The following is a 12,249-nucleotide window of genomic DNA, read 5'->3' as shown; positions in this document are numbered from 1 at the left end:
TGCAGGACAGGAAGTAGATAAAATGACCCCAGTAGTCTGAAATTAAGCCTGGCCTGTGGCAGGTTGATGCTGAAAGATTCAGAAAGGAGAAAACACTCTCTCCTCCCCCTCAACTAGGTCAGCCAGGATTTTGTAAGGGAGGAGGGCAACATCTGGTAGGATTGAGAAAGTCATCAGCGGCTGGAGGGGGAATTTTGAGAAGAGGCTGAAGAGGGAATAGAAGAAAAAGAAGACATGGGGACCCATTCATGAACTGTGGTTGGAGGCTTTATCATAATTTTGGGTTGTAAATTGTTTCCTTTTTTCTCATTTTCCCCACTTTCCACTTCAGAATGTCTTCCTCATCTCCATCGGTCTCTAGCCCTGCCTTTCAATTTATGGTGCACCAATCAGCATCCAACCTGGTTGTTGCTAAGAAACAGGAGGTGGGGGATTTAGAGGTTTTGTCACAGCACCCACCCAGGAAAATTCTCTGAACCTTTCATACCCCTTGTCTGGGATACCCTAACTCATCTCTGCTCCTCTCCTGGACTCTCCTGTTTATCCCCAAGCCCAAAGAGTTGAGCAGGGGCATCTTAGGGGAGAAACCAGGTAAAGCACGTCTTTGACAAATGGAAAGATCGAATGTGGATTCAGATAGATAATGGGAAGCAGTCTCTCAAGTTTCCTCAGCCTTTAACTGGATTTGAGGGAGGAACGTGTGTGTGCGTGTGTGTGAGTGAGTGTGAGTGTGTGTGTGTATGGCATTGTGAGGAGAGGGTGCACTTTTTGGTGGTAGTAGAAGTTGTTCCCTGTATGAGGAGGGGCTTCCTCATTGCCCTTCCAGTCATCACTTAACCTCAGCTGTGTAGGGTTGAGAAAAACCTCCAAGGTCATGATTAAGCAGCCAGAGAATCAGGGGGTCTTGGGGAAAGGAATGCACAGGATGTAGGGGTGCAGCATGCAAAGTAGAAGGAAAGATTTGTGCATTCCCAATCTGCATTAGTTTATTTCAAGAGCTGAAGTTGAAGGAGAAAATGGGGTGATTCCAAGCAGAAGATGAATCAAAACAGCACCCTCCCCCCACTTTCTCCACCTTTTTCAAATTTTTATATTTTCTTCCCTCTACACATCCTACACAGAAAAGACTAAGCAAATAGATCAGGGAAAAGAGAACTCGCTTGGGTAAGAAGTGAGTCATAAATGCTGATTCCTTATCCTGAGTACAGGGATGGGGTGCAGAATAAAGGGAGGGCGGGGGCTGGGAGAGGTCACAGCACAGACACGGGTATATGCAGTTCAAAAACTGACAGAGATGCAGGCACACACGAAGACCTACATTATTACATATGTGCATCTAACATGAATATAGGTTCTAACAGATCAAGATGTGCGCACACACACACACACACACACACACACATACTCACACATGGAAATTAGGGCAATGGTGAGGAATAAGCCTTGGAGAGATGACTCCTCGGAAGTGGCTTTTAGAATTCTCTTGATACATTCCCTGGACTAAGTAAAATTTCCGGAATGATTCTCCTCAGCTTCCCTGCCACCACTTTGATCTCTACACAAGCCAACAGATGTCTGTCAGGGAAATAGAAGGCAGAGAGGAAGGCTGGGCAGGCCGTCCAGGGGAGGGGAAATTGTGCTCTGAACTTCATCTTCACTCTTCTTCTTGCTCCAGTTTCTATCCCTATTCCACTTGCTCCCTGTAGCTTCTCTTCTTTCTTTACCTGCTAAGCCATCTCTTCTAGTTTCTTAGGTTTAGTTGTTACCTTGATGCCCTAGTCCCTGTTCTATTCCCTCTTGAGATGGCAGTAACCTCACACCTCAAGAGAACATCTGTGCACCCTGAGGGTGTTAGTACCTCACTCACTTTCTCCCCAAGCCAGCCAGAGAAACAGACTCTGACAGGAAGTCTGGTGTGAAATGTCTCTCTTTCCCCCATTCTCCATCCTCTCTTCTTCATCCCCAGAAAAAAAGAGAAACCATCCACTTCATAAAAGCAACATACACTTTAATTCAGGTTGACAGGAGGAGTGAGAGCTAGGATTTGCTTCCAAGGGTGCCCACATGAGAAGACTGTCTTCCATGGAGGGGCAGGGAGAGAAAGGAAGTGTGGACAGTCCTGTGGCAGAAAAAGGCCAGGAGCAGGGGTGTAGCCACACAGTGCAAGGTGGCCAGGGCTTCTGCCAGTTGCAGCAGCAAGTCCAGGATCTGCTGGGCTAAACATGTTTGCAAGGGCAAGGTCCCGGACCTCACCAGGGTGTCAAATCCCAGAATCACCCCATGAGGCCACCAAAAACTGAACCATACCCACAGGATATCAACCCAGGGGCCTGGCCCCCTGCCGAATACCTTTTTCAGCCCCTTGGCTCCTACCAAACCCAGTGGTAACAAGAAGAAGATGGCAAAACAGACTGCAGCATGTATGCACTGCAAAGTCCCCAGCCCCCTGCTGTATGCCAGGGTGCAGAGTCCTTGGGAAGTGTCACTGGCCAAAGTGATTGGCAGTGCCAACAGGGCAGCCGTGCCCCAAAGTCCCACAGTGAGCACCAGGGTGTGGCTTGAGACCTGGCTTGCATCCAGCTTGGGGCCCAGGCAGGCCCGGCATCCTATCAGCAGAGCCTGGGCAAAGGCTGATCCATACCAGACTGAGTAGCCCAGGCGGCACAAGGCAGTGCTGTGGGAGCTGCTGATCCCTGGTGCCAGAATGGGCACCACTACACTGAAGAGGGCACTGCCCACAGCCAACTGTACCAAGATAGGCCGACCACGGCAGAGCTCCCAGTGGAAAAGGGGTCTGAGAAATGCAAGGAGGGCAGTCCCACTAGCTAGGATCCCCAGGACGCTGGCCATGATGAAGAAGGGCAGTGAGGAGTCGTCGAGCAGGTTACAGGAGTGGCAGGGAGCAGCTGCTTGCAGGCTGGGGTCGTTGTAGTCCAGTGAGTCATAAGTCATATTCCACTCATAGTTTTCAAAGGAAAACTTACTTGAGTTATCATCGACAGAGGAGGTAACCTGGAGAACATACCCAGAGGGGCAATCAGAGCATCCAGACACCCAGCTTACCCTCCGAAGGGTCTCCTGGGATCTGAGGGGAAGGTGGGAGTAGAGGACAGAGGGGAAGCTGGGGTTGGGAGAACATGGAGCTGGAGAAGTTTGCACAGTTGAGATGGCAGAAGAGGGCAAAGCAGAGAGACTCAGGACCAGAAGAACAAAGAGATACAGAAAGGCCAGGGAAGGGGTTGTGAATAGGCCTGGAAAAGCAGGGGAAGATCAGAGAGGAAGGATAATGAGGGGATTGGGTGGGCATGGATGAAAGGGCAATGAAGACAATAATAGGTGACCTAAGAGACTGAGACAAGAAGAAGAGAAGGAAAAAGATTCTTAAAAGTGGGAGAACAATGGGGGAAGGAATAAGAAACAAGAGAAAAGGGAAGAGGTATAAAGACCTGAGGGATAAACAGGCAGGGAATGGAGGGCAAGGAGGTAGGTGTTTGTTGGGCTGTCCCCTACACTCACCGGGTGCAGACAGTTCCCCATGGCACTGCTAGGCTCAGGGCAGGCAGAGAGAAGGGCTGGGACTGCACTGTCCGTGGCTGTGTTTCCAAGATAAGTGCCAAGGACTAATGAGGACCATCAGGTTCTGGGCAGGGCCAAGAGGTGGGTGGTGGGGGGGAGCATTCAGGAAGCCTTAACTCCACACCCACAGCCTTGCCTGCCTAAGCCTCATTCCTACATGGGGCACTGGCCCCGAGTTTCCTGTTTTCAGGTTGGAATCTACTGGTTGAAACCTGCACTCAGGAAAGGAAAAAGGTGGGGACTAGAAAGTGGGTATTTTCCCAAAGGTGGAGAGGGTAGAAAGAGCTGGAAGGGGATGCTGAAAAGCCACGGGGCTTTCCAGCAGGAAGGGATTTTTCAAGCACAAGGAAGGAAGAGGAGGTCGGGGTGAAGATGAGACAGGGGTAAGAGAGGTGCTGGGAAGTTGGAGTGAAAGGGCAGCTGATGACTCTCACTGCTCCTCCATGCCCTTGAAGTTGATACAAGGAAAGGCAGATGATTCAACAACTATGTGTTTTGGGACGGTATCAGTGGGCACTTGTGGTTGGATCCATATGATGCTGACAACCTGAGATGTATGTGGGTGGGTGTAAGCTCTCTGTGTGTATCAGTTTGGGTATAAGAATGTATGTGTATGTGTGTGTGTTTGTGTGTGTGTGTGTTGTTCATTTGTCCAAGAAAGCATGGAATGTTTTAATCCCGATTCTGCCAAAGAGTTTCAGTCCCATGCCTGGAGCTAGGGTAGGGAGTGACAAGTGAGCCTGAGAGCAAAGAACCACAGATCCAGGTGCAAAAATTACCTGAGAGATGTGTTTCCCTTTTCTCCCAGGACATTAGCTCAAGTTTTAGGTTCAACCTGAGGGAGATTAGAGAGTGAGGTTGCGGAGAATCTGGTGAAGTTTTCCAGGAGTGGTTCCCACTTCCGTCTCAACCTTCTTCAACCTTGCCTGGCAGAGGACTGGAGGGGGGGTGGAGGCAGTCAGGTGCCCCATGCCCAGTCACTCTCTGGGAAGCAAGGGCCTAGCGAAAGGCAGGCGGGGTAGGGAGACTAGATATTCTCTCCCACAAGAGTTATATTTTTCCCACACAGAGATACCCTTGGGTGGGTGGCATGGCGAGGGACACGTCGCCCCTTGAGGTATCAGGTGCAGGGCACACCAGGGGAACAGCAGTCGTGAGAGCAGCAAAAAGGAGGCAGCCAAACGACACGGATAATCCAGATATATTGAGGGTGGCCCCTCTGAGATTAGCACAGGAGAGTTAGAAAGATTATAAAGATACACGATCCCCTCCCTGCTCCCTTCCCCCCACCCACCCACAGACAGACACACACAGCACAAAGGCCCCTCGCTCCCCCGCCCCCCATACAAATATGGCTTCTGTGTAATACGGACAGAGTGGTTCAGCTTGAAGAGGAAAAGTTGTTTTCCCAAAAGCAGGTGCTGGGAGACAGGGAGCTCAACAGGCCTGGGTCCCAGGCTCCCTTGCTGCTGTTAGAGGAGGGGGCCCTGGCTCGGGTAAGGGGCTGCCTATGGCGCCCAGGGCCCTAACCAGTGGCTGGAAGATTCACAGCGGTATTACCTGAACTGAGGGGGTGGGCAGATCTGCTGGAGTGCAGCTGCCCCTGTTTTGCACGCCCATTTGTCAGAGCAAGGAGGACACGCTGGAGGATGGTGAGAGCAATGCCAAGGGGCATCCTGGGTCTGAGGGGGGCAGGCCGGCTGGGACAGGGAGGGGGAACAACCTCCTCTCCACGGCAACCAGCTCCAGGCCAGGAAGGGAAGACAGAAAATCAAAAGCAGGGGTGGGGATGGGAAGGAGACAGGGGGTTTCACTCCCAGCCCTCAACTCACTGGGTAGAGAGTATGGGAAATTTCAGGGTCAGTGCCAGGGAGAGGCCTGGGGGTGCATAGAAGAGGCTGTGGCACTGACTCCATGGTTCGGAGATGGGAAAATGAGGGAGGGGTTGAGTGCTCTGTGTTTGGGGGAGAGGTGGGATGGAAAATTGACCAGAAACACATCCTGGGACTCCTTTTTCCAAGACAAATGGGCAGTGGGAGTAGCATGGAATATACCAGGTTAGAGCAACATCCCAGGTGAGGTACCTGACTAGGAATTCTCCACGCCTGAAGCCCTCTTTCATCTGTCCCCACAGCCCCAGCCACCTGCCCAGGACCCAGACTCTTGTCCCTCCTCCTCAGTCTCTGTCGCAAACACACACACACACACACGCACACACACGCACCCACACACTTTCAGACACTCATAGAGTTCACATTATTTCCTTAGTTTGGGCCGGAAACAGCTCAGTGCAGTGAAGCTCCTTTTAGTATTCTTTGTTGTTATATCTGCCTGGCTTCTGAGGGAGGAAGAGCTAAGGGCTGGCTTAGGGGGTGCAGGGTGGCACAGATGGGGAGGAGGAGTTGCCGAGCAATGCCATGAGAAGAGTGGTTGCCGTGCAACAATCCAGGGCCTGGGAAAGAGTGAGGGGCCCTTGGCAGGGAAGCATATGCAGTCCGGGCCCCAGAGCAGCACCTCTCCACAGCTGATGTAGAAGGAACTGCAGCCACGCTCTGCTCTCCCCCAAGGGCAGTTCCTGGGAAGAGCGCCTGTCGGGGTGAGGGGCCAGCAGGTCAGTCTCTGCCATCCTTCCACTACCCCTTCTTGCAGGGGCCTGGATCCTCTCCGTGCCCAAGCTCTGGGTGCCTGCATGGCTACAGGTCACATCTCCATTCACCTTCCCCTGATGGTGAAGCAGAGTGTTGGGTGGCCCGTACCTCCGTGTTCATAGCTCACCGTTTGTGACTATCAAAAGAAAAGCCACCTCTGGCTCCTGCTCACAACCCTCCGGCTCCCGGGGAAGTCTGGGGCAGCTGCACCCTTATAGAGGGTGGAGGGCTGGCAAAAGCCCCTCCCCCCCCCCAAACCAGCCTGCTCCTTTCCCTTTCCTGACCCATCCACCTTCACTCTCCCCGTAACACTACAGTTTTTTTCCTTCCTCACCCCAGGGCCCCTGCCCCTCCAGCCTGGAGACAGATTTGATTTGGGATTGTTACAAAAATAATAATAACCCAAACGCAGAGAAGCCACGGAAAGGGCCGAGGGCAGCCCTCCCCTCCCCCCCGCCCTCCTCCCTCCCCATTCCAAACCTAGTACAAAACCGCACCCAAAGCAGACATTCTGTACAGGGGGTGGGTGGGCCGGGGAGCAAGCGGGAGGGGCGGCCCTGGGGTCGCTCTGTACAAGTCCGGGTTGGTGACGGCCCCAGCAGTCCCCATGGGGCCCCTGGGGGGGCACAGGAAGTAGGCGGGCACCCCTAGATGAAATATTCCTTCTTGTCATCCCCGCCCGATTGCCCGCCTTCTGCGTTGATGATGGCCGTGTCTGCATCCGGGGCATCGTCAGAGCCTTTCGCCTCGTGTGTCAGGTAGGTTCCTGGATAGAGATAGAGGCTGCTCTTTTCAGGAGCAGCTTCCAAACCTTTGAAGCCCACCCTACCCACTTTCCTGCCCTCCCACCACCCACACAGTGCTCAAGCATCCTGTCTATAGCTTAGTGCTTTCTTCCGCCCTACCTTGCCTAATTTGCATTTTGGTTCTCTTCCTTCATCTGACCACACCCTAATGAATTAATGAATCTTGCCCTGAACCAGAATCTCATCTAAAATACAGGCAAAAATGAAAAAACGGTGTGTGTGTGAGCGTATATGGGTGAGTGTGTATGTGTGTGACTGTGAGAATGTATGTATATGTGAGCGTGTGAGAAAGTGTGTTGTAAGTGTATGTCTGTGTGTGTTGTGTATGTGTGAGTGTGTGAGAGCATGTGTGTGTATGTGAGAAAATGGGTGAGTGTGTATGTGTGAGTGTGTATGAGTCTGTGAATGCACATAAGGTGTGAAAGGGAAACTGCTATGTCAAGCTTCATAAGCAATGCAACTGAGATCCAGCTAGCATTTGACCAGCCCATGCAATCAGGCTCCTGGCTGGAGTAATAACAGGGAAGTCTGAGAGAAAGGAATGTGGAGAGAGGCGATATGGCATACAGACAGGCAGGTAAAAAGAGAGGAAAGAAAAGAGATGGGTGTGGGGACAGGGGTGAGACCCAAGTGGAAGGAAAACAAGGCTAAATGGATAGAAAGGAAGAAGGTGCTGGGAGGAATGGGATGGAGCTGCAGAGTTGCAGGGAGCTTTCAGCCTTACGGCGGGAGACCCTGGACGCAGAGCAGCATGGAGCAGCAGCTGACTTGAGTGGGATGGCTGATTTCACTTGGATGATCACCAAGTGACCAAGCTTTACTGCGGGGCTGTTGGTGCTCAGTTGTTATCAGGTTAGCAAGAGTGGGGTTGACTGCATTCTTGACTCTTTCTCAAACATTCCGAGGAGTTGACCGAATCTCCAAAGTCCCTGATTGCACCCTACTCCCTCCTGCCTGCCCCTGATTGACCTTCCTACCAGCTCCCGAGCCCCACTCATCATTCTCTCATGCCTCTGACCTTTGTGCCGGATCAAGTAGTGGCCGAGGAAGATAAGCAGGATGAGCAGCAGGAAGACAATGAAAGCCACGATCCCGCCGATGATGGCATGGTAGGTGCTGGAGGACGAGGGCACCGGACTGGGGTCTGCAGGGAGGGGATGCACACAGTCAGATCTGGGAGAACCCTTATAGCATTTCTGACCTGGCCATGGAGAGTCATACTCAGCAGAGAATGTAGACTAACATTAGGGAAATGGAGCGACACCATTCAGCAATTTCTTGCACAGTACCTGGAACACAGTAAATGTTGGAAAAAAACTGATATATTCATGAATAAATGAATAAATCTGCTCACACCAACTCTCTAAGTTGAGTTCTTAGCACTGAAGGTTGCCCTTGGTCAAAAACCATCACTTTCACGCCTGTCATCTCTTTTCCTTCTTTCCTTCCTTCCTTTTTTTCTTCTTATGTTTCTGGATTACCAGACCATTCCTTCTCTACACTGCATGCCTTCTTACTCACCTGTCTGCTTGCTATTCTGAGCTGGTTTCTCTAGGCGGCTTCTCAGGCTATTCACCCACTGCCCTGGGATCAGGTAGAGAAGCAAAGGGAAAAACCGATGGGGCCAAGAATTAAGCACTTTAACAGAGCTTACGAAAGAAGATACACTGTGCCCACCTGTATAAATCACAGTGTTCCTTCTTGATTGGGGAGTTCAGAGTTCCAACAAAAACCCAGTCCATTAACCTGTCCTAATAAGGTGGTCTGAGGCTCCATTTTCACTTCCATACCATCGAAAGGTTCGTGGGAAGGACAAAGACTGAACTGCTTCTTCCCAGGACTGGGCCATGTGTGGCAAGGATAGCACTGCCAGCTAAAGTCAGAGTCCCAAATATCTGAGGACACAGTGCAAAGGCCCAGGACATAGTTCTGATGTGTCGAAAATTGTATTAGCCATAGATATAGTCCTCCCACGCATATGAGAGCTACCGTTTTTCTGTAGACTCAGCTTGAGTCTTGATGCCTCATTGACTCCTTATATATTTTGTCTGTCCTACCTTATGTCTCCTCGGGCTTCACTGGGCCAGCTTTTTAGTTCTTTGCCTGTCTACTACGCCTTATTTGAAAAGAAAACATTTATGCTCTGGTTCTTTATGCTTTACTTGAGAGGAAAGGAGAGGATGAAGTTTGGGGCTTGATGACATGATGGGGTGGGTGTGATGGTATAACTTGGAAGGAGCAGGATGAGTTTATTCATGATCTCTGTCCCAGGGAGTATGTAAGACACACACACACACAAACAAAAAAACTAAACCCACTGCTGTCGAGTCGATTCTGACTCCTAGTGACCCTACAGGACAGAGTAGAACTGCCCCATAGAGTTTCCAAGGGGCGCCTGGTGTATCCAAACTGCCCACCTTTTGGTTAGCAGCTATAACACCTAACTGCTACACCACCAGGGTTTCCACTGTTCTTATTAAAAAATAATCGTAGATAATTATTCAAGAGCTTATAGAAATGGAAATTCCTTAGTAAGACACAGATTTCCTTGGCCAGAAAGACCTCTGGGGTCATCAATTACAGGTCCTTGTCTCTGAATGAACTACATTTAATTTCATTCCAGGTAGGTGGGAGTAAATATTACTTAGGATATTCCTGGAAGAAGATGCAGCAACCTACTCCACCACCAGGCGTCAGCACAGGAAGCAGATGAAGTCAAACAGGATGCACTGGGCTCTTTACCACAGGGCAGAGGAGGCCTCAGTAAGACGCCAGCCACAAGGGCATGAGAACTTTGAGGAGCTGTGGAAATTTCTCTCACTGCAAATTATTGCCAGAGTTGGTCTGAAGAGATTCAGGAGCAGAGACCAGACCCCAGTGCATTGTCCTGGCTCCTGGGGTCCTACAATAGCCTTGTTCCTTGTGCTAACGCAGCCCTACCTGCTGAGGTTGGCCCCTGGAGTTGGAATTACTCATCCAGATACCCTGTTCCCAAGAACCTCAGGCCTCTTACCCTGGAAGCCCTGGCTGTTATCTCCCCTGCTGCTTTAATAGGTGTTCCAGGCAAGGAAATCTCTGATGTACCTCTAACAATGTAACTCCTTTACTCTGAGAAGAGGCTTCTAGGACTTTCTGGCAGGACCCCACTTCTAATGAGATCTAAAAAAAACCCTCTGCCAATGCTCCATAAAGGAGGGTCTGTGTTAACCTGTCACTTCTCCTGAAGTTGGATTTTGTGGTCACATTTTGGAAAGAATTTCAGAGAAGGTGCGTCATCTGGTCCCTCCAGAAGACACAGCATCTGTGAAAAGATTCTGACTATTTGTGAGCATAGTACAGCTTATCTCCATTTTCTGCCTGGACCCACTATAGTGTCTAAGGTCTGCAGAAAAGGAAATGACAGCAGTAGCATGCATCCCAAACCTCCTCGCAGGAGAAGCAACTCTGAGAACAGCTCACTGAATAGGAAAATGCATCTTTACCTGCACTTGAGAGCCTATGGGGCCTCTAAACACAGCATTATTATTCTTGCTGTCAGGTGAGTGCAGGGCTTGGAGGATAGTGCCACTTGGGCCACTGCTGTTGAACAAAGGCAGATGGGAGTCCACCCTCCTATTGATTTCTCCTCATTACACATTCCAGAGTGGACCGTGAGCCTAATTCCTCACTAGTGGGCTGCTTCTGATTTTCCCTTACTCCACTCTCAATTACAGTGAGGGATGCTATCAGGAGGTGGACAGAAGAGAGTGTAAGATGGACAGAGAAGGTGAGAAGGGCAGACCTGGAGGAGGAGAACTGGAGACGGCTCACCGTTAACATTGAGAGTGTAGTAGGCTTTGTGACTGCCCATGTTGCTGGTGGCTGTGCAGCCATAGGTGCCACTGTCACTCTTGTTGAGGAAGGGGAAGATCAGGGCTCTCTCCTGTGTCATCTTCAAGGGGGGCACGCTGCCTTCCTTCTCCCATAGGTACTGCTTGGGGCTGTTAAGGCAAAGAAATCGGACATGTTCAGGAGAGAGTAGGTCGGGAGCTAAAAGACGAAAACAAATAACTGGGAGCAAGAGAAATCAAGGAATTCTTGATGAGGAGTCAAGAAGTTATGGGGCACACAGACACTGAGCTGCTCAGAAGCAGGAGAGGGTGATCTCTTGGGGTACATTTTGGGAAATGTGGAGATTCCTAACTTGTATCTTGCTGTAACTTGGCTCCCATGGGAATCTCAGGGGCTAAGCCAGGGAAAGCCCCCTCCCCACTTCTGTAGCCTTTACAAGAGAAATAACGAGAGGATGAACATTGTTAGACAGGGTCAGGGAAAACGGGAGGCTTAGACAGTCCAGGGAAGACAGGAAAACTTAAGTGAAGATAACAATCTGAGGCTCTGAGGTGCATTAGAGGACAGGAAATGGATCTTCTTACACAGGATTGCCATGACCCTCACAGTGTAGCAATAGCTTCTGGCCCTCCCGAGGATGTGGAGGGTCTGGCCGAATCATTGCCGTTGGTGTGTCTGTGGAGAAGGAAATGGTGTCAACAAAAACTCCTCACATCATTTAGGAGGCCATCTGCCCTGACATGTATCCTGAAATCACCCAGTAATGCATAAACCTTCTCAAATCCCTCAAGAGCCCAAGAGGCTATGAACAAAGACCCTCTTCTCCCCTCAACTGCTGGTGAGCAAAGGAACTTCTTATATTGCAACCTTGCAGTGTGATTGGATTCTGGGAGATCTTTCCTCGGTGGGTACCTGAGGGACATCTTTTTTTTTTTTATTGCACTTTAAATGAAAGTTTACAAATCAAGTCAGTCTCTCCTACAAAAAATTTATACACACATTGCTATGTACTCCTAGTTGCTCTCCCCCTAAAAAAAAATTTTTTTTTTTTTAATGAGACAGTGCACTCCTCTTTACCACCCTGTATTCCCCATGTCCATTCAGCCAGCTCCTGTCCCCCTCTGCCTTCTCATCTCCCCTCTAGACAGGAGCTGCCCACATAGTCTTATGTGTCTACTTGAGCCAAGAAGCTCACTCCTCACCAGTATCATTTCCTATCTTATAGTCCAGTCCAATTCCTGTCTGAAGAGTTGGCTTTGGGAATGGTTCCTGTCTTGGACTAATAGAAGGTCTGGAGACCATGACCTCTGGGGTCCTTCTAGTCTCAGTCAGACCATTAAGTCTGGTCTTTTTATGGGAATTTGAGGTCTGCATCCCACTGCTCTCCT

At 50.3% G+C, this 12,249-nt stretch overlaps 2 protein-coding genes across 3 annotated transcripts in view; both read right to left on the bottom strand.

The window, feature by feature from the left end:
• Positions 1 to 1,977: 1,977 nt before the first annotated feature.
• ACKR1 (atypical chemokine receptor 1 (Duffy blood group)) lies at positions 1,978 to 3,683 on the bottom strand. The gene is made up of 2 exons (XM_049880896.1): positions 3,517 to 3,683; positions 1,978 to 3,012 (listed from the first exon to the last, which is right to left on the bottom strand). Exons 1-2 carry the CDS (start codon positions 3,535 to 3,537, stop codon positions 2,038 to 2,040), a joined length of 996 nt encoding a protein of 331 aa, XP_049736853.1. The 5' UTR covers positions 3,538 to 3,683; the 3' UTR covers positions 1,978 to 2,037.
• Positions 3,684 to 6,752: 3,069 nt separating this feature from the next.
• CADM3 (cell adhesion molecule 3) overlaps positions 6,753 to 12,249 on the bottom strand; it is a 31,260-nt gene continuing 25,763 nt past the window's right edge. For both annotated transcript variants that reach the window (XM_049880888.1, XM_049880889.1), the window contains 4 exons: positions 11,446 to 11,536; positions 10,841 to 11,010; positions 8,049 to 8,174; positions 6,753 to 6,990 (listed from right to left, as the gene is read on the bottom strand). In XM_049880888.1, coding sequence (XP_049736845.1) covers positions 6,872 to 6,990; positions 8,049 to 8,174; positions 10,841 to 11,010; positions 11,446 to 11,536 — 506 coding nt within the window. In that variant the 3' untranslated portion in view covers positions 6,753 to 6,871. The remainder of the gene's footprint in view (positions 6,991 to 8,048; positions 8,175 to 10,840; positions 11,011 to 11,445; positions 11,537 to 12,249) is intronic.

The sequence above is a fragment of the Elephas maximus genome, chromosome 3, assembly GCF_024166365.1.
Source record: "Elephas maximus indicus isolate mEleMax1 chromosome 3, mEleMax1 primary haplotype, whole genome shotgun sequence".
NCBI lineage: Eukaryota > Metazoa > Chordata > Mammalia > Proboscidea > Elephantidae > Elephas > Elephas maximus.
The sequence above is the reverse complement of the archived record's forward strand: the minus strand, read 5'-3'. Positions and strand labels throughout refer to the sequence as shown.